Source organism: Salvelinus fontinalis, chromosome 17 (genome assembly GCF_029448725.1).
Source record: "Salvelinus fontinalis isolate EN_2023a chromosome 17, ASM2944872v1, whole genome shotgun sequence".
In the NCBI taxonomy this organism is placed as follows: domain Eukaryota; kingdom Metazoa; phylum Chordata; class Actinopteri; order Salmoniformes; family Salmonidae; genus Salvelinus; species Salvelinus fontinalis.
In genome coordinates, this window is record NC_074681.1 from 3,575,143 (window position 1) to 3,600,656 (window position 25,514).

Genomic DNA, 25,514 nt, shown 5'->3' on the forward strand with positions numbered 1-25,514 from the left:
TACTCCCACAAGGGGGAGACATTGTGTAGACTTTACAATAAGCAGTTATTCACCTATAGTTAGTGTTCAGTTTACCAGATCACAGGTCAGCCTTTTCTCATTCAAGTGTTTGTGTAAATATTTTATAATAAAAGGCTGCTTTTCACCTGGCAATCAGTTTTTTGGCCTGACAGTTCTGTCCGAGTTAGACTCTGGCTCTCTCTCAAATGTTCTGATTTGGCTGCATTTCTTTCCCATCGATGATCACTCTTGCACCGATTAAAAAATGCCGTTTTCCCTGCCTTTCGAGCTGCAGCCTCCATCTGCCACAGTTTCTCTCTTGTCACTTTGTCTGCTGAGGTCAGATCCTCCGTGAACCACAATTTTTGCTTGATGAGGAATTCACAATTCATCGCTCGCCTCCAGAGAAGATCCCGTATAGATCTGTTCTTCGCTCGCCTCCAGAGAAGATCCCGTGTAGATCTGTTCTTCGCTCGCCTCCAGAGAAGATCCCGTGTAGATCTGTTGGTGAACCGGATGATGGTTGTCCTCGGTCTCTTGTCTTGATCCTTGAGTCTTCCCAAACGATGGACGATGTCTACATTTTCCTGAAGTTTGGCTTTTGATTCGGGAATGACAGCTCCACAGATGTCAACAACTCTGCATTTGATGTTCTCACCCGCCTGCTCTGGAATTCCACAGAGCCTCAGGTTCCACCTGCACTGGTATCTCTCCGCCTCATTCACCTTTTGCTCGAGTTCAGCCACCTTTTCATTTTCCTGGCAGATAACTTCCACTTTCTTCATGTCACTTTTGAGAGTTTTCACTTCTCCAAAGATAAAGTCAGCAGATTTTTTTAATGGCCTTAATTTATCGTATTCTCCCTAACCATGACCTCCAAGCCATTTGCCCTTTCATCTATCTTTGCTGTCAAAAGCATTACAATATTGTTTTGCATCTCAAGAAGTGACATACCCTCTTGGCCTCATCCTTTCCCCTGGGGCTTGACTGGACTGCCGGGGTCGTAAGGTAACGGCCTGAGCTGGGGATCGGAGGGGCGCAAGTTGTGAGCATTGATGTCCGTGCTCACTACATTTTCATCACCTATTGCAGTATTTCCCCCCACAGTTACATTCTGAAGAGGAGTACCCAAAATCATACCATCTTTTATGGTTAATTGTCCATCTGACGCTCTCTCCATTTCCATGTACGTTCGACAAGCTAGTTTTTGAGCTAGCTAGCTTATCTGGCTATCTAGTGTTGTCGCAAACTTAGTTTTAGAGGTGAATAACTTGCAGAAAGTAATCAATTACTTTGCTAAATAAACGAAACCATCTTCATACAGGGTTTTATGACTGTATAAATGATCCAGTGGTCATAATTGGGTAAGGAAATCCAATAATTCCTTCAGCTACCAAAACAAATTATCTGAACTAACCGCCATCTTGCGCGCCCTCGATTTACAATATGTGTAACTGCTAAAAAGAGGCTAAATTTGATTTAATGTATATTATGCTAGCCTGAAACAGTTGAAAATAAATTATTATTTGGGGCTTTTCAGCAGTCAAAGGTTGTAGTTGAGGAGAAAAGGGCAAGTACCTCTGGAAAAGGTTCTATCAAGGCCATAAACTGTGCGTGCGTGTGAAATAATAGCACTGGTGTGGCCATGAGGTGAGGGTAATATGGTGGACAGGAAAACAAGGAGAAAAGTGTTACATACAGTTGAGACCCGCCATTTTGAGTCCCGCATTTTTAGCAAAAAATAAAAATAGATGTATTTTTTGGTGCGTGCCTGTTTTGCATGTTATTTTGGCATTAATACGTGTCACATATCAGTTTACAAACAATGTAAAAAATAATATATATCATTGAGTTAATAAAGCCGCATACAAACATGGTCTCTTTTTTTGTTTTCTTAAGTAAGGCAGCTCCAAAATGCAAGTGTTTCAGCCTAGCTCAGTGCTTTCTGTGGTGGTGGGGCAAGCCAGCAGAAAATACGGAGCTTTGCGCCATGATTGGCTAAGTGTTCTGTCACTCATGGGGACACTACTTCACCACAAAGTCTAAGGAGACCTAGAAAATTCGAGTCCTTTGGGTGCTGCCATAGAGTTACATTAGAAGTGCTCATCCAATAAGGCTCAAGGTCATTGGCCACAGATAAAATGTACAGTAGCTTTGATTGGACTGATCATGTCAACTTCATACTTTCAAAATCTTAGCTAGCAGACATCATCATGAATCAAGTCGACAATCTACTGGCAAATCCTTTTTAATCCTTGTCATATGAAGACAAATAATTAAGAGAAATTATGGCTGTGTGGTCCCAAATCTGGGATTAAGGGGATTAACTTTTCCAAGTTTAAAATGATAAACATTCAACGTTGGCCATGCTGTCAATGAAGCATGATTTGTGCAGAACTGCAAAAACTTGACATCAGTGAGTTCCAGACAACTGGAAAGTTGGGAATAAACAAGCGCCGACTGGGAAAATAAGTTTTGAACATCCAACTCGGAATTGTAAATCTGGCCTCCAGTTGTTTTGAAAGCACCATAAATCCAGAGAATGCCAGACTTTGATGACAAAATTTGCCAACTATGGACCGCCGCGCCAGCTTCCTGTTCAAGTGAGCACAGCACAACAAGGTGAGTCCAAAAATGTATTGTATGCTGCTGCATAAATTATGTAATATGCCAGGGAGATATGTATACTGTAGCTAAGAAAGTAATACTAAGTGTATGTTGTGTGGTAAGATGTTAGTAGCCCATGTGCCTCACCCTAATAATTTGGTCTATTTACCTTAACCTTAGCTTAATTTCACCTACTGTACTGACTTGGTGGTGCACATGTAGCCTATAACCTTTTTTAGAGAAATGTAATCATCGAATATTGTAAGAGCTGTTATTGTCTGTTTATATGCCCCCTTTATTTATCCTACGGTTCGGACTTGGTGTATAGGGAGAACACTGCAAGAACGCCCATGTTCTGATTTCAAAAGTGCTAAACAAATAGTTATATAGCTCGCTCATGAATGTCTTAATCGAAATTACGGATGACCTCTTATTGTCCCCTTATGCCATAGTTTTTACATCTCAATTGTCATTAGAAACCACATTTGTTTAAGCAAGTCAACTATGTTTTTTAAAAGGCAGTAAATGAGGATGAATGAACTGTTTCTCTGCCAGACAAGGCTCCTCTGATAGCCAGGAGTAGCTGTGGTAAAATGTTGGGACTGTTTATGTAGGCCGTAACAGTTTGTGGGCACCGTTTGTCACCGCTGTAGTACAATTCATCTATTGTTTAGTGTTGTGGCTTTACTGGCATGCATCCCACTTCAAGATTTACAGGCTAAAATCGCCACTGGTTACATATAAGTAGATATGGAACACACAAGCCTTCTGAAAGATCTGATGAAAGAGAAGATGGCAGACATGGAAACAAAAGAGAAGTGGAACATGTTTTGAGTGAATATGGAGTGGTGGATCACACAGACTTTTGGAAGAGCTACAGAAGGAAATTGAACGTGACAAGAGTGAGGATGAATTAACTGCGGTGGCAAGTGCGGTGAAGACGGCCGTGTTTGAACCTAGTCCTGATCATTACCCATTGTTTCTATTTCTACTTTGCACATTCTTCCACTGCAAATCTACCATTCCAGTGTTTTACTTGCTATATTGTATTTACTTCGCCACCATGGCCTTTTTTTTGCCTTTACCGCCATTATCTCACCTCCAGTTGCTCACATTGTATATACTTATTTCTTTCTACTGTATTATTGACTGTATGTTTGTTTTACTCCATGTGTAACTCTGTGTTGTGTGTCGAACTGCTTTGTTTTATCTTGGCCAGGTCGCAATTGTAAATGAGAACTTGTTCTCAACTTGCCTACTTGTTTAAATAAAGGTGAAATAAAAATACATTTTTTTTTTACAAAGATGACTCAGGTCCAGTTGGAGTGAGATGGCAGATCCATATGTGGTGTCAGGTTGGGTGGAGAAGAGGTTGGGGAATGTGGAATTGTGTTGATGTTTTTGCATTTCTGCTGTTCAGAGGGAGTGTGAGCCCAACACCACGCAACTGGGGACAAGAACTGTGCATTCCTCTCCAGAGCACGGAGTGATAACTGGAGTGACGTTATTAAGTGTTGAGGAGAAACTGAAGTTGAAGAATCCCGGTGTCTGTGACGCACGCCGTTTGGTGTGGCAGACTCGTTGGAGAATGTGATGAAACAGAAGACACCGTCTGTACTACAGAGGTTGTTTTTTTTAATGCAGAGTGAGATAAAGTCAAGTCAAGATGTGTTAGTTATCCCGTGAGAACTTTTGTCCTGAGTCCATTACAGTGTTTTAGGTGCCAAGGTTATGGTCACGTGGCAGCAGTGTGTAGGAGGGGGATTCCTAGATGTGAGAAGTGTGCAGGAGGACATGAGACAAAGGAATGTGTAGTGTCTGTGGGAAAAGTTGTGTGTAAACTGTAAGGGTACCCATGATGCTGGAGATCAGAGGTATATGGTGAGAGAAAGGCAGGTTGAGGTTGCCAGGATCAGTTAACAGTGCAGAAAGTGACGTATGCGGAGACAGTGAAGAGCGTAGTAGAAGAAAATGGGTCCAGGGTGAGGGATCCCAAGAGGATCCCTGTGAGTAGGCAGAGGCCAATAAAGAGTGATAGATGTGCTTCGGTAAGGTTGGTTTTCTGCCATACATGTACTGCAGGAATGGAATTTAAATCACAGAGGTCGGATGTGGTGGCAACTGCAGAGAAGTACTTGGGTGTACAAGATTTTACAGCAGATTAATTACAAGATGTTTAACGATATTGTCCCATCCTCCCAAGCTGCTGGCCTGGAGTAGGTTGATGGGGCCAAAGTAGTGGAATAGTGGTGAGGTTTTAATGAGTGCAGGGTTAGATGGTAGGGCGCATTTTTCAAAGTGTAATGAGTTCATACTACATAATAGTAGGCCGATACACAGCCAATACAATAGGTGGCGGCATGCACGTATAAATGTGCTTGCAGACCGACATGATACCAACAAAGTAGAAGGAAAAGGTTGGAGTTCGAGAGGCGTGGCTGGAACAGTTTCAAAATGGCGGTGAGTCGATCATATCTTCAATGAACGTATCTAAAACGTCGTTATTTACTGTATTTATTATTACTTAGCAATCGCGTGCCTCTCAATCTAGCTACAATATTATGTTATCTAGCAAGTGCAAGAGAGGGCAGAGTAGGGACATTTACAAGCGTGCTTTTCAGACAGCATCGTGTTAATGACACCGACAAAGGGAATGTCAAACAGAGAAATTACAAAATATCACTTGAGAAAAAAAAGAGCCAATACTCGATTTGGGCGGTCGAAACGGACGACAATATATTCTGCAAAACCTGCAACATTACGTTAGACTACATAGTGCATGAGCGCTAATCTACATTCCCGGTAATAAACTCGTGTTCGCCGTGGACCTGCTCGTACATAAACCATCATCCATTCAGGCTGCAAAGGCATTTACCTCCTTAATAGCTTTAATGGCGAAGAATGCGTACTTTTTTTAGACACCATTTTCCACGACCGTTCGGCCAATTTAGGATGTTGCACACTGCGTTGATCCAAGGGTGTCAAAAGTTCTAAATAGCCATAAAATTGTGGTAAATTAACACGCATACTAGTGGCCAACTCGGGAGATTACTAAAGGGTAGCAGCAAAAAATGTCGCCGAGTCGATTTCTTAAATAACTTAATCTAAAACCCAACTCCATTTGTTTTCTAGTTCTTCAAATTGAACTACAGTATTCTGACCACTGCTAGCGAGATGGTGTGTTGAGATATTTGCTAGCGTTAGGTGTAGCCTCGAATATATTATCAGCGTGCTAAATAATATCATGCCATGTTCGTACCCCAGTTTCTCTCCTCATAATCTTTAGACTTCATTTTAGAAACTGTTTTCTGTTAAATCACTTCAAACCTCGTCTTCCCTTAATCTGCTTCTTCTATTGGGTTTAACGGCGGTTGGCATCCACTGTTAGTGGTGCATTACCGCCACCAGCTGGATGAGGTATTTTAACGAGAAAATAAGAATCATTACAGGAAAGGGGGAAAAACGACAATAAGACGTTCAAACAAAATCCCATCCCACTTCAATCACAGTACATTCCAAAATACATCCCTACACAGGCCCAGGGGTCTCAGAGGGTGGAACATTCAGCGACAAGATTTCTTGCAAGGCCTCGGCTGTGACATTACGAAGACCCAAGAAACATTTGGCTGCATTCACAATGATTACGATTTTCTCCGACTTCTCCGCTTGTGCTATACAGTTTATGACCATTGCAATAAATTATACAAAGTCCACCTTTAACATGTAACATTTCACAAACCCTCGCTTGATGTGGAACAGTCACTGGGTCGTGGTGGATTTACTACCCTTGTTTCTTCCTTGCCACTCAGTCGACCTGCATCAATCACTCCATCTGTCTTTAGTTATCATACTTCTTGCACCACTTCTTTTGCCACCCTAGAAATAATCCCCTCGATAGGTGCCCTGGTTCAACAATCCATACAGGAATCATTCCACTCCAATATCTTTGAGTCTTAAAACACACAAAAAAATCTAAAGACTGCTTCTTGTGACACTCAGACTCCACACGCTCCAACACATTCCAGGTTTTGCAACAGAATTGGCTTAATAGTACACTCCAGGTTTTATTTTCTACCTGATAATTGCACCCACCTGGTGTCCCAGCCAGGTCTAAATCAGTCCTTGATTAGAGGGGAACAATGACAATCAGCAGTGGAACTGGCTTCAAGGATCAGATATTAATTTGCCTGGCCTATACTGTCAATTCAAAGTTGAACATGACTGATTTGGGCACTTATAAGCACATCAATTGGAACACAGGGGTGTCAAACTCATTCCATGGAGGGCCCAGTGTCTGCACGTTTGGGGTTTTTCCTTTCAGTTAAGCCCTAGACAAGCAGGTGTGATGAGTTCCTTACTAATTAGTGACCTAAATTCATCAATTGCGTAAAAGGAAAGAGTGAAAACCCACAGACACTCGGCCCTCCATGGATTGAGTTTGACACCATGCTTTACAGTAACGTGCTATAAATCACACCAGAGTGTGGGTTTTTACTGACAGCCACTCTGAAGATGAGCACTTCACACTACAAGAAGTTGCCCCCATCACTCTGACTAATGTTTTTGTCTGAGGGAGGGAAATGCTGTAAATGAAGAGGATCTCTTATGTATTTTGAAAGATGAGATGTTGAGGATTATAATAAATACCGCTTTGTTGTCGTACAAGCAAGCCAAACACCTTTGATTCCAAATGCAATTCACATTTCCATATCATAAAACTCATGTCACATACAGTGCCAATGTTTATAATCACTATGTTAGATGACATCATACCCTGGGTTGTTCTGAACATGGTTATTGTCTATTGTGAAGATGATTTGCGGCCGAACACACACCTGAATGCACTCATGACTCTTTTCTATGTGCACCAAAATTCGGGTCGGTATCTCTGAATTTCCCTGTGAATGCCTAACACTGTAACATCATATTTTATAACTTAGCTAGTCATGTTGGCAATAGAACAAGCTTTCAAATGGTACCCACCTGATCCAGATTGAGTTTTATAATGGGCCATTTTTGGATTGCCTAAACAACAATGGTAATTGTGTGATGGCGGGTATGCAGGGCTGTATTCGAAACGACTACCAGTGTGCTTGCTCTAGATTTCTCAACGGCACAGCTCGGAGAGCATCTATAAACAGGTGCTTTTTTTGGGGAAGACTAGTTGAGTCATAAAAATGCATTGCCATTACTTAAGAGCTGTGTACACTTTGGAGAGATGGGTGGCCACTTGGAAACACCAGTTAGTCCTCTAACTCAAAACACTCAAATACCCCAACATTTCCAGGAATATTCTTATGTTACTGAATGTATTTTCAGATTTTGTTATCAACAAATGTGGTGAAAAGTACAGTAATTTTAAAGTCAACAGTGTAATGTTTGGATTCAGTCTTTTCAGGTTAACTGTTGTTTCCTTGCCTTGGTCAATTTTTCCCATAATCTAAACTGTTCCCTTTTAATTACTACCATGCTTATGCATATGTTTTTCATATTTCTTCTGTAAAAAAAAAAAAACATTTCTATTAAGCGCTATCCATATAGGCTAATTCTCATGAGTGTAAAGGGTTAAAAAATGTCCAGCCCTGTCAGTTTTTGCCACATCAAGTACTCTTATTGAAATAATTATTATTTGTGTCAAATAAACACATCTACATTTTCAGTATACAAATTGGATAAAACTGAAAGGGCTACGGCCCTTGATGGTATGATTAGACTATAGGGTTCAATCTTAAATTCTACTGAATATTTTCCTTTCAGGACAGAAACAAGGAAGGAGAGAAGAAAAAGAAGGAGAGCATCTTTGACCTGTCCAAGTACATCGATAAACAAATCCGTGTCAAGTTCCAGGGAGGACGAGAGGGTAAATCAGTGCAGATAAAACTTAGTCCATTTCATTACTATATTAAAACCTGAAAAACGAAAAAATACTGTGGGACTTGTGGCTTCCAAAAGAGAACACTGGCAACCTTTTGCCTGTTTGGAAATGCTGTTCCATGACAGGCCACTGTCCCCATCTTCTTTACTGTTTTTCTCCTTGCTTCCATTCAAGATAATAATCCTTATTTCTTTGTGTCAGCCAGTGGAGTCCTAAAGGGGTTTGACCCCCTTTTGAACCTGGTATTGGACAGCACCATCGAGTACTTGCGAGGTATGTAGCAGAAACTAAGACTTGCTTGTATGATCTCATATCACTTCTACAATGTGAAAATGCACTCCTGGTCGGTGAGGAGACTGTTGCCCAAACAATTCAATGGAAAACATATCTGTGATGTTGCCCTTCAGTTTAAAAAAAAATCGACAATGAAACCAAGGTCGTATCATTTGCCATTTTATAAAGAAGGTTCTGCTGGATCATTCATGGTGGAGTTTCACATACTATCAATTACCTCTGACCTGTATTGCCACTTCCTCCTCCAATACAATTTGGTTTGATTTGTTATTTCCAGACCCTGACGACCAGTTCAAGCTGACCGAGGACACGCGACAGCTGGGCCTGGTCGTGTGTCGAGGGACCTCAGTGGTGCTCATCTGTCCTCAAGACGGCATGGAGGCCATCCCCAACCCCTTCATACAACAGCAGGACGGATAGTCCGCCAGCCTTATTCTTCTTGATTAACTCACAGTAGCCCAGTTCCTTGGGTGAATCTTAAATGTATTTCATTGATTCCTCAATCCTCTCCTTGCTTCCTTCTTTGGACAAGAATATCCGACGGGGAGGAACCTCAGATCGTTTGCTCCAATATGCTTTGAAAAGGTGTTAAGGTAGGAGGACGTGAGGAATCAAGGAAATATTATTTTGATTCACTACTATTCTCCCCTGCCCCTTCTACCCGAGGTGCATTTCACGTTCACTCCCATCTGCCCCACACACACAGTCCCTATAATCAGGAAAATTATTTTGTTGTAGTTTGATTGGTGTCACCAGCCTGAATGTTGATGTAGTAGGCAGTATGAAATGGTGTGATAAGCATGTGTTCTGTTTAGAAATGAAGAATAGTGGTTTAAATGTTATTTTGTTTGGGGGGGGGGGGGTTCTCTGACTAGATAAGTGAAAACATATTTTTGCTCTGATGGTAAACATTAAAAAAAAATAATAATAATAATAATTTTACTATGGTTTTCCATAAGTCAGGCCAGGTTTGAACGATATGGCATATTATGTTTTTACATTACAAATGTAATAAATGTACTATTTTCTTTAATGATGTGTGTCTTCAGTGTTTTGTATCGTCTTTGAACGTCTAGAATACGGCCCAATTGGAGTAAATAATTGGGATTCATTGAAGCTATTTGACAGATACATTTCAGCTTTTTTTTATTGAGAAAATCTAAGTCCATTGCTCTTTCAGACAGTCATAATTGCTTTTGCGGGTTCAAACTTGTGCACGCACAACGATGAAGTCAGTATGATGTCATTCCAAATGGTCCATCCTCCTGTCTCAAAAGTGCTGTAATTTTCTTCAACCACCGGAAATTTGACTCAGGAGAGGAATGCAGGACCCGTAGCCAGTTATAATGTAAGTATCTGACTTGTAATTGTTATAGACAAAGTAAGGAACGATAAACTACAAAATCGGTGTCGACTGACGTTATAAAGAAATTGATGAGCGCTAAGTTCGAATCCTGTTCGCTAGTTAACGTTAGTGAATTAGTTCATGTAGCTAGCTAGCACATTAGCTATCTAATATATAGTATTACCAGCAAGCTTTATCAAATTTAGCTATATTTTCTTTAGATTTTGGTTTTGCCACGACCCACTATCACGGCAAGAGTTTGGGGTTTAATGTTTGTTGTTATTTCTAGGAAAAGGTTAGCCGTATCCCACTAGCTCACTTCTCCAGACTCCGAACGGTAGCTAACCAGTTAGCAGCTAGTTAGCTACATATGGCTAAAGTTCAGTTTTTACTTGTCAACAAAAAATACATTTTGCGGTGTAATGTTAATCCATACTATTTCCGGTAACAACACGAAACCATTGTTTCTCAATCTGAGTAGCAAACGGTTATCTAATGTTAAAACCGCAGTGAGACCCTTTAATCAGTTAGTTGATGGAAGAAGATGACGTAAGTAAGACTGCTATGCGGAGTTCTTACTCCTACTAGCCAAGTTTTCCTTCTCAACTCCACGATGTTCATCACATATGTGGGTGGAGTCGAAACCCAGCAACTCTGCGGTGTTGACTTTGGCCAAATAAGGACGACCACTTTTGAGGGGGGGGAAGGTTATGCACATCATTGGTTGGGGTGAATTTGTTCAGGGTCAAATAGTTACATCAATTTACTGTATGTGTGTAAACTGATTATATTGTCCCCCCTTGTGGCTAAATGATGCAGCCTATGGCATTTTTATTGTCAATCTATGACGTGTAGTATGTATTTGATCTATTTTTGCTCATGTCAGCATCACATAAGTCTATCGTTGCCATGTTATGGGTCTCAATTTCCTTGGCAGGTACTAATAATCATGTTTCCCTGTTCTGTGATTCAAGACACAACTTCTATCAGCAGCAACCCAGTCAGACCATGGCTGGCTTCAGACAAGAGGATGTGGAGGCGTTCTATGATATGGGGGAGGAGCTGGGGAGGTAAGATCTGACCTGTGTCTGTCTGTACAGTGTTGCTGGAGGAGGATACGAAGCAGACTTGATTCAGCTCTCAGTGGGTAGAATTTGTACTTTTAGGATGATTAAGGAAAACTCCTACCCAGCATCAGGCACACTGGGCCAATGCAATAAAGTGTGCCTACCATTCCATGTATTCTATTCCAGCCATTACAATGAGCCTGTCCTCCTATAGCGCAACCCACCAGCCTCCTCTGTTGCCTACTGATTCATATGTTTTTAATTAAGTGTTAGGATGTATGAGTACGAGAGGTCGACCGATTATGATTTTTCAACGCCTATGCCGATTATTGGAGGACCAAAAAAAGCCGATACCGATTAATCTGACGATTTTTATCTATATATTTGTAATAATGACCATTACAACAATATTGAATGAACACTTTTTATTTTTAACTTAATATAATACAGAAATAAAATCAATTTAGTCTCAAATAAATAATGAAACATGTTCAATTTGGTTTAAATAATGCAAAAACACAGTGTTGGAGAAGAAAGTAAAAGTGCAATATGTGCCATGTAAAAAAGCTAACGTTTAAGTTCCTTGCTCAGAACATGAGAACATATGAAAGCTGGTGGTGCCTTTTAACATGAGTCTTCAATATTCCCAGTTAAGAAGTTTTAGGTTGTAGTTATTATAGGAATTATAGGACGATTTCTCTCTATACCATTCTTATAGGCACTATAGTATTGCCAGCCTAATCTCTGGAGTCGATAGGCTTGAAGTCATAAACAGCGCTGTGCTTCAAGCATTGCGAAGAGCTGCTGGCAAACGCAGGAAAGTGCTGTTTGAATGAACGCTCCTTGCTGCACTCGCATAACAGGTAGTCAGCCTGCCATGCAGTCTCCTCGTGGAGTGCAATGTAATCTGTCATAATCGGCGTCCAAAAATGCCGATTACCGATTCTTATGACAACTTGAAATCGGCCCTAATTTATCGTCCTCTAAATCAATCAAATGTATTTATATAGCCCTTCTTACATCTGCTGATATCTCAAAGTGCTATACAGAAACCCAGCCTAAAACCCCAAACAGCAAGCAATGCAAGTGTAGAAGCACGGTGGCTAGGAAAAACTCCATAGAAAGGCCAAAACCTAGGAAGAAACCTAGAGAGGAACCAGGCTATGAGGGGTGGCCAGTCCTCTTCTGGCTGTGCCGGGTGGAGATTATAACAGAACATGGCCAAGATGTTCAAATGTTCATAAATGACCAGCATGGTCAAATAATAATAATCACAGTAGTTGTCGAGGGTGCAGCAAGTCAGCACCTCAGGAGTAAATGTCAGTTGGCTTTTCATAGCCGATCATTAAGAGTTTCTTTACCGCTCCTGCTGTCTAGAGAGTTGAAAACAGCAGGAGCGTACTCTGAGTACAGATCTCTCTTCACCTTTAACTACATTTTTTACTGTTTTTTTATTTGATTTACCCTTTTCTCTCCCCAATTTCGTGGTATCCAATTGGTAGTTAGTCTTGTCTCATCGCTGCAACTCCCCTACGGACAACTCCCGATGGGACAAGGACATCCCTGCCGGCCTAACCCGGATGACGCTGGGCCAATTGTGCACTGCCCCATGAGTCTCCCGGTTGTGGCCGGGAGACTCAGAATCTCTAGTGGCACAGCTAGCACTGCAATGCAGTACCTTAGACCACTGCACCACTCAGGAGGCCCCCACCTTTAGTAACTATTGTATGTCAAGTGAAGCACTATATTTCTACAAAGATCTTAAATATTGTTTGCTGGGCTCTCCTAATGATACAATCCAAATACCACTTAGTTGACTTGAAATCACATAGCTGAATGAAAACATCCGTTGGCAAATTCCCAGTGTATTTGTGGGACTGTTTATTCAACAGCGTAGAGCTCTCTGTCCTGTTATGCAAGCCTGCTCTGTGTTTTTAATAACAAGTCCTTATAAACTAAACAGAGCCGGAACACTAGAATGAGTCATGTGCTTCTACAGGATTAAACCTGAATTTGTTCCAAATGGTAACCTATTCCCTACATAGCGCACTACTTTAGATCAGAGACCATAGGGCTAAAGTAGTGCACTATAAAATGAATAGGGTGCCATTTGGGACACAATAAACCTGATTTCCTACCTTTATATGGAAGTAGTTTTGTTTTCTGCAGTGTTGCAGCAGAAGAAGAATGACATCATTGCCTTTCTATGCGTTTCTTTCCTCTATGCCCCTAGGTTTTGTCTAGCTGTTTATGAGCTGTTTTAGGTGTAGTCTAGCTGTTTGTTAGGTGTGGCTCTAGGTATGGTCTTGCTGGGGGGGGACTGAGTTTGCTCAGAAAGGGCTTGCAGACGTACATTAAATGGCAGAGCAGAACATTCAGTTCTGTGCAGATAGAGAGGCGCTGTAGACTTAACTTTAGGAACGGATAGACCCTCAGGAATGCAGTATTTAGGAACTCAGCAAAAAAAAAGAAACGTCCTCTCACTGTCAACTGCGTTTGTTTTCAGCAAACTTAAAATGTGTAAATATTTGTATGAACATAAGATTCAACAACTGAGATGGAAACTGAACAAGTTCCACAGACATGTGACTAACAAAAATGGAATAATGTGTCCCTGAACAAAGGGGGGGGGGGTCAAAATCAAAAGTAACAGTCAGTATCTGGTGTGGCCACCAGCTACATTAAGTACTGCAGTGCATCTCCTCATGGACTGCACAAGATTTGCCAGTTCTTGCTGTGAGATGTTACCCCACTCTACCACCAAGGCACCTGCAAGTTCCTGGACATTTCTGGGGGGAATGGCCCTAAACCACCCTCTGATGTTAGGTGTAAATGTTTATAATTTAAAAAAAAAAATCTTTATCTTATTACATGAAATGAAACGGCCAGCCAGTGTGTTGCAATGCTTCCAGTGAACACTAGCCTATACAATTTGTTGTCAAGAATTTATCGCTTTAAATCAGGATTTTCCCCAGATTAGCTATCTGAATTTGGCCCAGTCACTCTTTCTTGTTTCCTATGTTTATGTACATATTATACTATCTATCATCATCATCCTCATTACCTATCCTAGTGGACAATTCGCAATCGTACGGAAGTGTAAAGACAAGAGTTCTGGCTCGGAGTACGCCGCCAAGTTAATCAAGAAGCGTCGCCTGTCGTCCAGCCGCCGGGGCGTGAGCCGCGAGGAGATCGAGAGGGAGGTGAGAGAACCACAATGGAAATAAGAATTCAGGCTTTGCGTTTTATCCTCAATCATTGTATGTACTGGCTGGACCAGCTTTATATGCCTTTTTTTAATAATCAAATAAATCAAATGAAATTCAAGGTGAACATTCTGAGAGAGATCCAGCACAGCAACATCATCACGCTGCACGACATCTTCGAGAACAAGACGGACGTCATCCTCATCCTGGAGCTGTGAGTAGAGCTACACCAGTTGATATTTGGGGTTGATCTAGGATCACCCCCCCCCCCCCCCGTCCGTCCGTCCGTCCTTGTAATCTGATTCACTATGATCTAAAAGGCTAAACTGATCCTAAAGCAGCATTCGTCTGAGACTCGTTCTGAATACAGGCCCAGGCCTGTACTCAAACAGTATATTGATAAAAATAGAATACTTTTTGAATACTGTTCTGTGGTGTATTCCAGAGTGTCTGGGGGGGAACTATTTGACTTCCTGGCAGAGAAGGAGTCTCTAACAGAGGAGGAGGCCACACAGTTCCTCAAACAGATCCTGGACGGGGTCCACTATCTACACTCCAAACGCATCGCTCACTTTGACCTGAAGGTGGGTAGGGTGGAGTCTGGGAAAAGAGAAGCCAGGCTGGCATTGTAAACTAAAGTTCCATCTTGACTTGACGTATTCCTTTAAACTCCTACTGGAGCGCTCCGACTCCTTACTCAATGTATAACTTGATAGACTGTTTTGATTCATTGGAACGTCAGTGAAAACGTCCAAAAGATTTCCAGCATTTGAGAAATATAAAGTTTGGTGTCTTTAAAAAAAACAAAAAACATCTGTATTATATTATTATCTGCATTGTGAAATGTTTGTTTGTGCCGTAGCCAGAGAACATCATGCTGCTTGATAAGAACGTTCCCAACCCCAGGATCAAACTCATCGACTTTGGCATCGCTCATCAGATCAAAGCTGGAAATGAGTTTAAGAATATCTTTGGAACGCCAGAGTTTGTTGGTGAGACCATAGAGATATGTTTGTAATATGTATTAATCATATAATAGCAATTAAGTGTTCCACGTATATTTTGTTATGTGTGTGAGACGCTCCTACATATACATTTTCCTTATTAAAACATACTATTATTTTTTATTTTTGGTCATTTGAACTCCTTTTTCTCCCAAATTTCGTGATTTCTATCTTGTCTCATCGCTGCAACTCCCCAACGGGCTCGGGAGAGGTTAAGGTTGAGTCATGCGTCCTCCGAAATAGGACTCGCCAAGCTGCGCTTCTTTTCATCCGCCTGCTTAACCCGGAAGCCAGCCGCACCAATGTGTCGGAGGAAACACTGTTCAACTGAGGACCGAAGTCAGCCTGCAGGCGCCCGGCCCGCCACAAGGAGACGGTAGAGCACGATGAGCCAAGTAAAGCCCCCCCCCCCCCGGGCCAAACCTTCCCCTAACCCGGACACCGCTGGGCCGATTGTCCGCCTCCATATGGGACACACGGTCATGGCCGGTTGTGACACAGCCTGGGGTTGAACCACAGGTCTGTAGTGATGCTGCAACACTGCGATGCAGTGCCTCAGACAGCTGTGCCACTCGGGTGGCCCGTATAGCTTTAAAATAAAAAAACTTCCACAATGATCCTAATGTTATGGAATGGGGAAAATATTCCTTCATATTTGTTTCAATAAGTGGAGGTCTGTGTGTTGAGATCTCCCTGAAGGCCACCTGGGTTCTAATAATCCTGCTTTGTTTTACAGCTCCAGAGATAGTCAACTATGAACCCCTCGGACTGGAGGCTGACATGTGGTAAAATAAACTACGATTATTTTAAATGTTTTTCTGATTTTGAGAACTTTTTGTTATTGTTGTTTTTCTTTACCCTTAAGGTAAATCTCACTAATTTGATGTCCTCTTGTTTCTCCAGGAGTATTGGAGTTATCACATACATTCTGTAAGTACTGCTTCACATTATAAAGGTGTCAGTTGAGCGACATAAACCGTGTCAAACATTGTAAGATTATTTCTAAATCTACAGACATTTTTGATAATATTCTGTACCTGTTTTACAAAATGGAGAACTACACAAGTGACTGTTATTTCTGAGCAATCCAATAATTTTCATGATGAAATAGCAAATAAGCGATTGTATTTAAGATTTGGCCATGGCCTGAAAGATGGTACGATACCACTTGTTTAACCTTAGGTTGAGTGTTCTCAACATGCTGTTGGTCTTCCTCAGTTTGAGTGGTGCCTCTCCTTTCCTGGGGGAGACCAAGCAGGAGACTCTGACCAACATCTCTGCTGTCAACTATGACTTTGACGAGGAGTACTTCAGCAATACCAGTGAGCTGGCCAAGGACTTCATCAGACGCCTGCTGGTCAAGGATCCCAAGTAAGGCTGGTTTACTGTGGATACAACAGGCCCGGGAATACTTAGAACAACACAGGGACATGACAGTAACTATTTGCTTTTGTTTGTCTTGTTAGTTAATATATCATTGTAGGGACTCTAGCAAAAGATGAAAGCTTACTGAATCCGCACCATAACCTTGGAGAACTTTGGTCTTCAGTGGAAATTATATTGTTGCAATTACTAAGGCATGACAGTAAAGCAGAAAGTAATAATTTCTTATTTTTCATCTCTTATTTCTCCAGGAAGAGGATGACCATCGATGACAGCCTTCAGCATCCCTGGATCAAGGTAGACATCTCTCGCCACCTCACACATATTTTACATCTTACTGATCCCAAATGTTGGACTATCCCTTTGCCCTGTTTCACTTATAAAGCAACTGTTGGCTTTTAGCACCTGGTTTACTGCCGCTTTACTGATGGTTTACTGTGACGCTTTACTGATGGTTTACTGTGACGCTTTACTGATGGTTTACTGACGCTTTACTGATGGTTTACTGTGACGCTTTACTGATGGTTTACTGTGACGCTTTACTGATGGTTTACTGATGGTTTACTGATGGTTTACTGATGGTTTACTGATGGTTTACTGATGGTTTACTGATGGTTTACTGATGGTTTACTGTGACGCTTTACTGATGGTTTACTGTGACGCTTTACTGATGGTTTACTGCCGCTTTATTGATGGTTTACTGTGACGCTTTACTGATGGTTTACTGTGACGCTTTACTGATGGTTTACTGTGACGCTTTACTGATGGTTTACTGTGACGCTTTACTGATGGTTTACTGTGACGCTTTACTGATGGTTTACTGATGGTTTACTGCCGCTTTACTGATGGTTTACTGTGACGCTTTACTGATGGTTTACTGTGATGGTTTACTGATGGTTTACTGTGACGCTTTACTGATGGTTTACTGTGACGCTTTACTGATGGTTTACTGTGACGCTTTACTGATGGTTTACTGTGACGCTTTACTGATGGTTTACTGTGACGCTTTACTGATGGTTTACTGTGACGCTTTACTGATGGTTTACTGACGCTTTACTGATGGTTTACTGACGCTTTACTGATGGTTTACTGTGACGCTTTACTGATGGTTTACTGTGACGCTTTACTGATGGTTTACTGATGGTTTACTGCCGCTTTACTGATGGTTTACTGTGACGCTTTACTGATGGTTTACTGTGACGCTTTACTGATGGTTTACTGATGCTTTACTGATGGTTTACTGTGACGCTTTACTGATGGTTTACTGATGGTTTACTGTGACGCTTTACTGATGGTTTACTGATGGTTTACTGCCGCTTTACTGATGGTTTACTGTGACGCTTTACTGATGGTTTACTGTGACGGTTTACTGATGGTTTACTGTGACGCTTTACTGATGGTTTACTGTGACGCTTTACTGATGGTTTACTGTGACGCTTTACTGATGGTTTACTGTGACGCTTTACTGATGGTTTACTGTGACGCTTTACTGATGGTTTACTGACGCTTTACTGATGGTTTACTGACGCTTTACTGATGGTTTACTGTGACGCTTTACTGATGGTTTACTGTGACGCTTTACTGATGGTTTACTGATGGTTTACTGCCGCTTTACTGATGGTTTACTGTGACGCTTTACTGATGGTTTACTGTGACGCTTTACTGATGGTTTACTGATGCTTTACTGATGGTTTACTGTGACGCTTTACTGATGGTTTACTGATGGTTTACTGTGACGCTTTACTGATGGTTTACTGTGACGCTTTACTGATGGTTTACTGATGGTTTACTGACGCTTTACTGATGGTTTACTGTGACGCTTTACTGATGGTTTACTGTGACGCTTTACTGATGGTTTACTGTGTCGCTTTACTGATGGTTTACTGTGACGCTTTACTGATGGTTTACTGTGACGCTTTACTGATGGTTTACTGTGACGCTTTACTGATGGTTTACTGTGACGCTTTACTGATGGTTTACTGTGACGCTTTACTGATGGTTTACTGTGACGCTTTACTGATGGTTTACTGTGACGCTTTACTGATGGTTTACTGTGACGCTTTACTGATGGTTTACTGTGACGCTTTACTGATGGTTTACTGTGACGCTTTACTGATGGTTTACTGACGCTTTACTGATGGTTTACTGACGCTTTACTGATGGTTTACTGTGACGCTTTACTGATGGTTTACTGTGACGCTTTACTGATGGTTTACTGATGGTTTACTGCCGCTTTACTGATGGTTTACTGTGACGCTTTACTGATGGTTTACTGTGACGCTTTACTGATGGTTTACTGTGACGCTTTACTGATAGTTTACTGTGACGCTTTACTGATGGTTTACTGTGACGCTTTACTGATGGTTTACTGACGCTTTACTGATGGTTTACTGACGCTTTACTGATGGTTTACTGTGACGCTTTACTGATGGTTTACTGTGACGCTTTACTGATGGTTTACTGTGACGCTTTACTGATGGTTTACTGATGGTTTACTGCCGCTTTACTGATGGTTTACTGTGACGCTTTACTGATGGTTTACTGTGACGCTTTACTGATGGTTTACTGATGCTTTACTGATGGTTTACTGTGACGCTTTACTGATGGTTTACTGATGGTTTACTGTGACGCTTTACTGATGGTTTACTGTGACGCTTTACTGATGGTTTACTGATGGTTTACTGACGCTTTACTGATGGTTTACTGTGACGCTTTACTGATGGTTTACTGTGACGCTTTACTGATGGTTTACTGTGTCGCTTTACTGATGGTTTACTGTGACGCTTTACTGATGGTTTACTGTGACGCTTTACTGATGGTTTACTGTGACGCTTTACTGATGGTTTACTGTGACGCTTTACTGATGGTTTACTGTGACGCTTTACTGATGGTTTACTGTGACGCTTTACTGATGGTTTACTGTGACGCTTTACTGATGGTTTACTGTGACGCTTTACTGATGGTTTACTGTGATGCTTTACTGCCGCTTTACTGATGGTTTACTGTGATGGTTTACTGATGGTTTACTGTGACGCTTTACTGATGGTTTACTGTGACGCTTTACTGATGGTTTACTGTGACGCTTTACTGATGGTTTACTGTGACGCTTTACTGCCGCTTTACTGATGGTTTACTGTGACGGTTTACTGATGGTTTACTGTGACGCTTTACTGATGGTTTACTGTGACGCTTTACTGATGGTTTACTGTGACGCTTTACTGATGGTTTACTGTGACGCTTTACTGATGGTTTACTGTGATGCTTTACTGCCGCTTTACTGATGGTTTACTGTGATGGTTTACTGATGGTTTACTGTGACGCTTTACTGATGGTTTACTGTGACGCTTTACTGATGGTTTACTGCCGGTTTACTGATGGTTTACTGTGACGCTTTACTGATGGTTTACTGCCGCTTTACTGATGGTTTACTGTGACGCTTTACTGATGGTTTACTGTGACGCTTTACTGATGGTTTACTGATGCTTTACTGATGGTTTACTGTGACGCTTTACTGATGGTTTACTGATGGTTTACTGTGACGCTTTACTGATGGTTTACTGTGACGCTTTACTGATGGTTTACTGATGGTTTACTGTGACGCTTTACTGATGGTTTACTGTGACGCTTTACTGATGGTTTACTGTGACGCTTTACTGATGGTTTACTGTGACGCTTTACTGATGGTTTACTGTGACGCTTTACTGATGGTTTACTGTGACGCTTTACTGATGGTTTACTGTGACGCTTTACTGATGGTTTACTGTGACGCTTTACTGATGGTTTACTGTGACGCTTTACTGATGGTTTACTGTGACGCTTTACTGATGGTTTACTGTGACGCTTTACTGATGGTTTACTGTGACGCTTTACTGATGGTTTACTGTGACGCTTTACTGATGGTTTACTGTGACGCTTTACTGATGCTTTTTGACCCCCTTTATCTACTATCCATTAACGCTCCTCTCCTCCCAGGTGATCAAGAGGCGGAACGTGCGCCAGGAGGAGAGCGGGAAGAAGCCGGAGCGCAGGCGTCTGAAGACCACGCGTCTAAAGGAGTATACTATCAAGTCTCACTCCTCCATGCCCCCCAACAACACCTACGTCAACTTCGAACGCTTCTCCCAGGTGCTGGAGGAGATCGCTGCTGCTGAGGAGGGGCTGAGAGACCTGGAACAAAACCAGAGGTGAGAGGGATGAATAGATAGATGGATGGATGGATTCATCATTTTAATTTGATTATAAAAAATGCATGTATTGGATACAACATACACATTCCATACATTCTAACCTGACTTCTCCAGGTCGTGCCGGGAGGACGTGGCTGCTCTCCTGTCTATCTACGAGGAGAAGGAGGGCTGGTACAAGGAAGAGAACCAGAGCATTGCCAGCGACCTGGGTCACATCCGCCAAGAGCTGCAGCGTACCCAGGCCCAGCGCAGGCAGAGTCAGGAGGACGCCCGCGCCACCATGCTGGCTGCTAACGCCCTCAAGAGGAAGTTTGGCCGTCTGGAAAACCGTTACGAGGTCCTGGCAGAACAGGTGGCGTCTGAGGTGCACTGGGTGGAGGAGCTGGTCAGGGGGATAGAGAAGGAGAAGGACAGCCTCGTCATGCCCTGAGGCCAGCCTGGCTTCTAGTATCACTGACCTGGTCATGCCCCGAGGCCAGCCTGGCTTCTAGTATCACTGACCTGGTCATGCCCTGAGGCCAGCCTGGCTTCTAGTATCACTGACCTGGTTATGCCCCGAGGCCAGCCTGGCTTCTAGTATCACTGACCTGGTCATGCCCTGAGGCCAGCCTGGCTTCTAGTATCACTGACCTGGTCATGCCCCGAGGCCAGCCTGGCTTCTAGTATCACTGACCTGGTCATGCCCCGAGGCCAGCCTGGCTTCTAGTATCACTGACCTGGTCATGCCCCGAGGCCAGCCTGGCTTCTAGTATCACTGACCTGGTCATGCCCCGAGGCCAGCCTGGCTTCTAGTATCACTGACCTGGTTATGCCCCGAGGCCAGCCTGGCTTCTAGTATCACTGACCTGGTCATGCCCCGAGGCCAGCCTGGTTTGGTACAGACAACGGTCTTATATACCAGCTGTCATTAGATTCAGAACAAAGGCCCGGAGTTTTTCTGGTGAGGGAAAACTCTGGCCCCTGATCATAAGCCATGATGCTAACCCCTCAGACATTTGATTAGGAAACATGATCCCCCCTCCCCATCTTCCCTTTTTAATGAGACCACCAACGATGTATAGAGTCCCTCCCTACTATGAATACATTTAATCAACAAAATATGTGTTTAAAGAATGTCCATTCCAGTATTTTCTCAATTATTTCATAACGTTGAAAATGGTAAAGATTGTGATTCATTTTTGCAGTATATTTGGTTAAGATGGTGATACATACATACAGGAAGGTTTTCTGCACCTGCAATAATTTTCCTATAGTTTTTAGCCCCATACTTAAAGGGATATTTATCATTAACAGCTGACTATGATTAACCAATAAGGCCCGGGGGGGTGTGGTGTACGGCCAGTATACCGTGGCTAAGGGCTGTTCTTAGACACGATGCAACACGGAGTGCCTGGACACAGTCCTTAGCCGTGGTATATTGGCCATATACCACGAACCCCCAAGGCGCCTTAAAAAAAAAACTGGTTACCTAAGTAATTAGAGCAGTAAAAACAAATGTTTCGTCATGCCCGTGGTATACAGTCTGATATACCACGGCTGTCAGCCAATCAGCATTCAGGGCTGGAACACCCAGGTTATAAGTAACAACAACATAGTAGAAACAATAGAACGTGTGTTATAGGGAGATTCCATTTTGAAGTTAATCTTATAGACACTCAACAACCGTCTTGCTGTACTGCGAAGCTACAGACAGATGCAGATACTATACTATATATTTATACTATATAAATACTAATAGTTCTCTTACGTGTGAAGAGAGTCGTCTTAAAATGGATTGTACAAACGTGTTTTGCAACTTGCACGCAGCCTGTACATTGAACACCTTATTGCCTATACATAAGCTAAATCAGGTGTGTAGTAATGTCTAAACCTCTTCATGAATAATGGAAGTCTAGTGACTGTCCCTCCAAAACGTTTTAGGCTAGTTTCCCGGACACAGATTAAGCCTAACCCTGGACTAAAAACAATGGAGAATCTCCATTGAGAAAATAGCATTTTAGTTCAGTATTTAGCTTTAATCTGTGTCTGGGGAAAACCGTCCCTTTCGAATACAACTATTGCACAGTAGCCTCATACCAAATGATCTGCATGTCTATCTGCTACTATATTTGAATGATTATTTTAGTCCGCCTTCTGTCGCTATGACCATAGCCCCACACTACAGACATTCCATGAGTTGGTCTTAAATCTATGCATCACATTCCATGTTCCACATAGAACTCTATGTACTGTACATTTCCCTAGTTTAATATACTATTTTGCACTTAAATATAGCCGTGTACCAAACTTTTTCCCATTCAATAATTTCTTCTTCTTTTTTATGTACCCAAAACGTATAATGGTATGTATTGTTAAGTTTGAATGATGACATATTTAGATGGGGTTTTGTTTCAAATAAACAAACTCATAACCTAAAGGAACTTTTCTGGTGTATATTTTTTCTGTCCATTTTTGAGATTTAGCAGGTCCAGATTTCTCTGCTTTTTTTTGGACATAAAAAAAGGATCCTTCCACCTGGAGCTTATGGAACTTGTCTCTCTCTGTTTCCATAGTAACTCAGAACTAAGGAATATAATCTTTGTCATTCAACGCTACCCCTGTTCCCCTCGACAACGTGGCTTGGTCTTACAGTTAAGTCGTCCGGGACGTGCTGTAACCTGTTGATGGCAGTGCTGCTGACCCCGTGGTGTCCCTCACTGTGATGTGCGCCAGTGCAAGGTAGCCCAAAAGGTGTGTGGACCACAGTGTGCCAGTGCAAGGTAGCCCAGAAGGTGTGTGGACCACAGTGTGCCAGGGCTAGGTAGCCCAGAAGGTATGTGGACCACAGTGTGCCAGTGCAAGGTAGCCCAGAAGGTGTGTGGACCACAGTGTGCCAGGGCTAGGTAGCCCAGAAGGTGTGTGGACCACAGTGCGCCAGTGCAAGGTAGCCCAAAAGGTGTGTGGACCACAGTGTGCCAGTGCAAGGTAGCTCAAAAGGTGTGTGGACCACAGTGTGCCAGTGCAAGGTAGCCCAGAAGGTGTGTGGACCACAGTGTGCCAGGGCTAGGTAGCCCAGAAGGTGTGTGGACCACAGTGTGCCAGTGCAAGGTAGCCCAAAAGGTGTGTGGACCACAGTGTGCCAGTGCAAGGTAGCCCAGAAGGTGTGTGGACCACAGTGTGCCAGGGCTAGGTAGCCCAGAAGGTGTGTGGACCACAGTGTGCCAGTGCAAGGTAGCCCAAAAGGTGTGTGGACCACAGTGTGCCAGTGCAAGGTAGCCCAAAAGGTGTGTGGACCACAGTGTGCCAGTGCAAGGTAGCCCAAAATGTGTGTGGACCACAGTGTGCCTGCCTGCTTAGCAGTAAAGCTTCCCACTGGGCAAAAAAACAGGTTGAATCAGCGTTTCAAAACAACCAACGTGATGACGCTGAATCAATATGGAAAACCTGAAGGGACTTATCTATTTTCAACCAATTTTAAACCTAAAGCCAATAAAGGGGGACCTTTTTTGGTTGATTTCATGTTATTTGACAACTCAAATGTTGAACTGACATCCGTTCCCAGTGAGTTCCTCCCTCTGGGTACAAGCCTCCTGTCCAGGGGGTGTACTTGTAAAGCACACTGCCTCACACTACAGAAACAGGAGATGGACTCCAGTCCCTATGGACTGTTCTGGCTCGGATAAGGCTTACTTCTCCAAGATGTAACGTTCCCACAAGACAAACTCAAAATGACGCTCACAACAAAGAAAATCAATGCCAACCAAATAAGACAGATAGTGGTTCTTAAAGACACTCACCATGACAAACTATAAGAAAAACCACAATTTAGGACAGGGAGTAAAAAGAACTGAAGAAACACCAAAACACAGGCTTCTTTCTCACGTAAATAGGTTGAACTCGCACCACAGCTGACATAGTGTAGCTCTCCTTAACATCTCTCACGCTCAACTGGAGCACTTGGCCAGCCACTCCTAAATAGCACCTGGGACAACACAGGTTTAACACACTGACTGACGAGGTGACACCAATCGGTGCGACCTACGTGCTAAAGTCCAACCTCAAAACATAAATAAAAAACCAAAGCCTGTAACAAAGGCTTACTTCGTTTAATCTAGGTACCTCCCAGGCTACAATGTCTGTACAATAACTCAAACCAGAGGTTATCGTGTGTTTACCGGTACGCTCTAAACTTCACTAAACAGGCCCTGACGGAGAAGATGGAGGGGGCAAAGGTCATGTGAGAGAAAGACCAGCAGGCCTTGCTGGAGGTGATAAGGCTGAGCCAGGAGATGTTGTTGCTAAGAAACTGACAGAAACTATCATGTCCCTGAGTCTGTCTGCAGGAGAATGTGTGTTTACATTTAGCCTCCAATACCACTTTTACATGTTTGACATCCTCGTTCGTGTTCAGAATGTATACTATAGATAGATTTTGTATGCTGTTTATGTTAAGAATACACCTCTTTGGAGACAATAATATATAATAATATACTGAACAAAAATATAAACGCAGTTACAGTTGATATAAAGAAAATCAGTCAATTTAAGTAAGTTCATTAGGCCTTAA

The 25,514-nt window shown here is 42.4% G+C and overlaps 2 protein-coding genes across 3 annotated transcripts; both read left to right on the forward strand.

Annotated features, from left to right (window-relative positions):
• The first annotated feature begins 4,962 nt into the window (after nt 1-4,962).
• Nucleotides 4,963-9,809, forward strand: LOC129813583 (U6 snRNA-associated Sm-like protein LSm7). Its single transcript, XM_055865908.1, has 4 exons — nt 4,963-5,067; nt 8,365-8,467; nt 8,684-8,755; nt 9,054-9,809. The coding sequence occupies exons 1-4, from the start codon at nt 5,062-5,064 to the stop codon at nt 9,194-9,196; spliced, it is 324 nt and encodes a 107-aa protein (XP_055721883.1). The 5' UTR covers nt 4,963-5,061; the 3' UTR covers nt 9,197-9,809.
• A 205-nt stretch (nt 9,810-10,014) lies between these two features.
• LOC129813584 (death-associated protein kinase 3-like) lies at nt 10,015-23,384 on the forward strand. Of its 2 annotated transcripts, XM_055865909.1 has the most exons (12): nt 10,015-10,124; nt 11,096-11,191; nt 14,262-14,391; nt 14,517-14,608; nt 14,840-14,978; nt 15,257-15,386; nt 16,135-16,183; nt 16,302-16,328; nt 16,617-16,769; nt 17,033-17,078; nt 20,754-20,965; nt 21,083-23,384. In XM_055865909.1, exons 2-12 carry the CDS (start codon nt 11,130-11,132, stop codon nt 21,396-21,398), a joined length of 1,356 nt encoding a protein of 451 aa, XP_055721884.1. In that variant the 5' UTR covers nt 10,015-10,124; nt 11,096-11,129; the 3' UTR covers nt 21,399-23,384. The 2 variants fall into 2 exon arrangements, with proteins under 2 accessions (XP_055721884.1, XP_055721885.1); XM_055865910.1 differs by lacking the exon at nt 10,015-10,124 and having other exon boundaries at nt 11,084-11,191.
• The last annotated feature ends 2,130 nt before the right edge of the window (nt 23,385-25,514 follow it).

Excerpts from the sequence above, each read along its gene's own strand:
- LOC129813583 (XM_055865908.1), top strand. Across the intron at positions 8,468-8,683 it reads GTTCCAGGGAGGACGAGAGG|CCAGTGGAGTCCTAAAGGGG; the intron begins GTAAATCAGTGC and ends TCTTTGTGTCAG. Across the intron at positions 8,756-9,053 it reads CACCATCGAGTACTTGCGAG|ACCCTGACGACCAGTTCAAG; the intron begins GTATGTAGCAGA and ends TGTTATTTCCAG.
- LOC129813584 (XM_055865909.1), top strand. The coding sequence starts at position 11,130 with ATGGCTGGCTTCAGACAAGAGGATGTGGAGGCGTTCTATGATATGGGG. Across the intron at positions 14,979-15,256 it reads TCGCTCACTTTGACCTGAAG|CCAGAGAACATCATGCTGCT; the intron begins GTGGGTAGGGTG and ends TTTGTGCCGTAG. Across the intron at positions 20,966-21,082 it reads GACCTGGAACAAAACCAGAG|GTCGTGCCGGGAGGACGTGG; the intron begins GTGAGAGGGATG and ends TGACTTCTCCAG.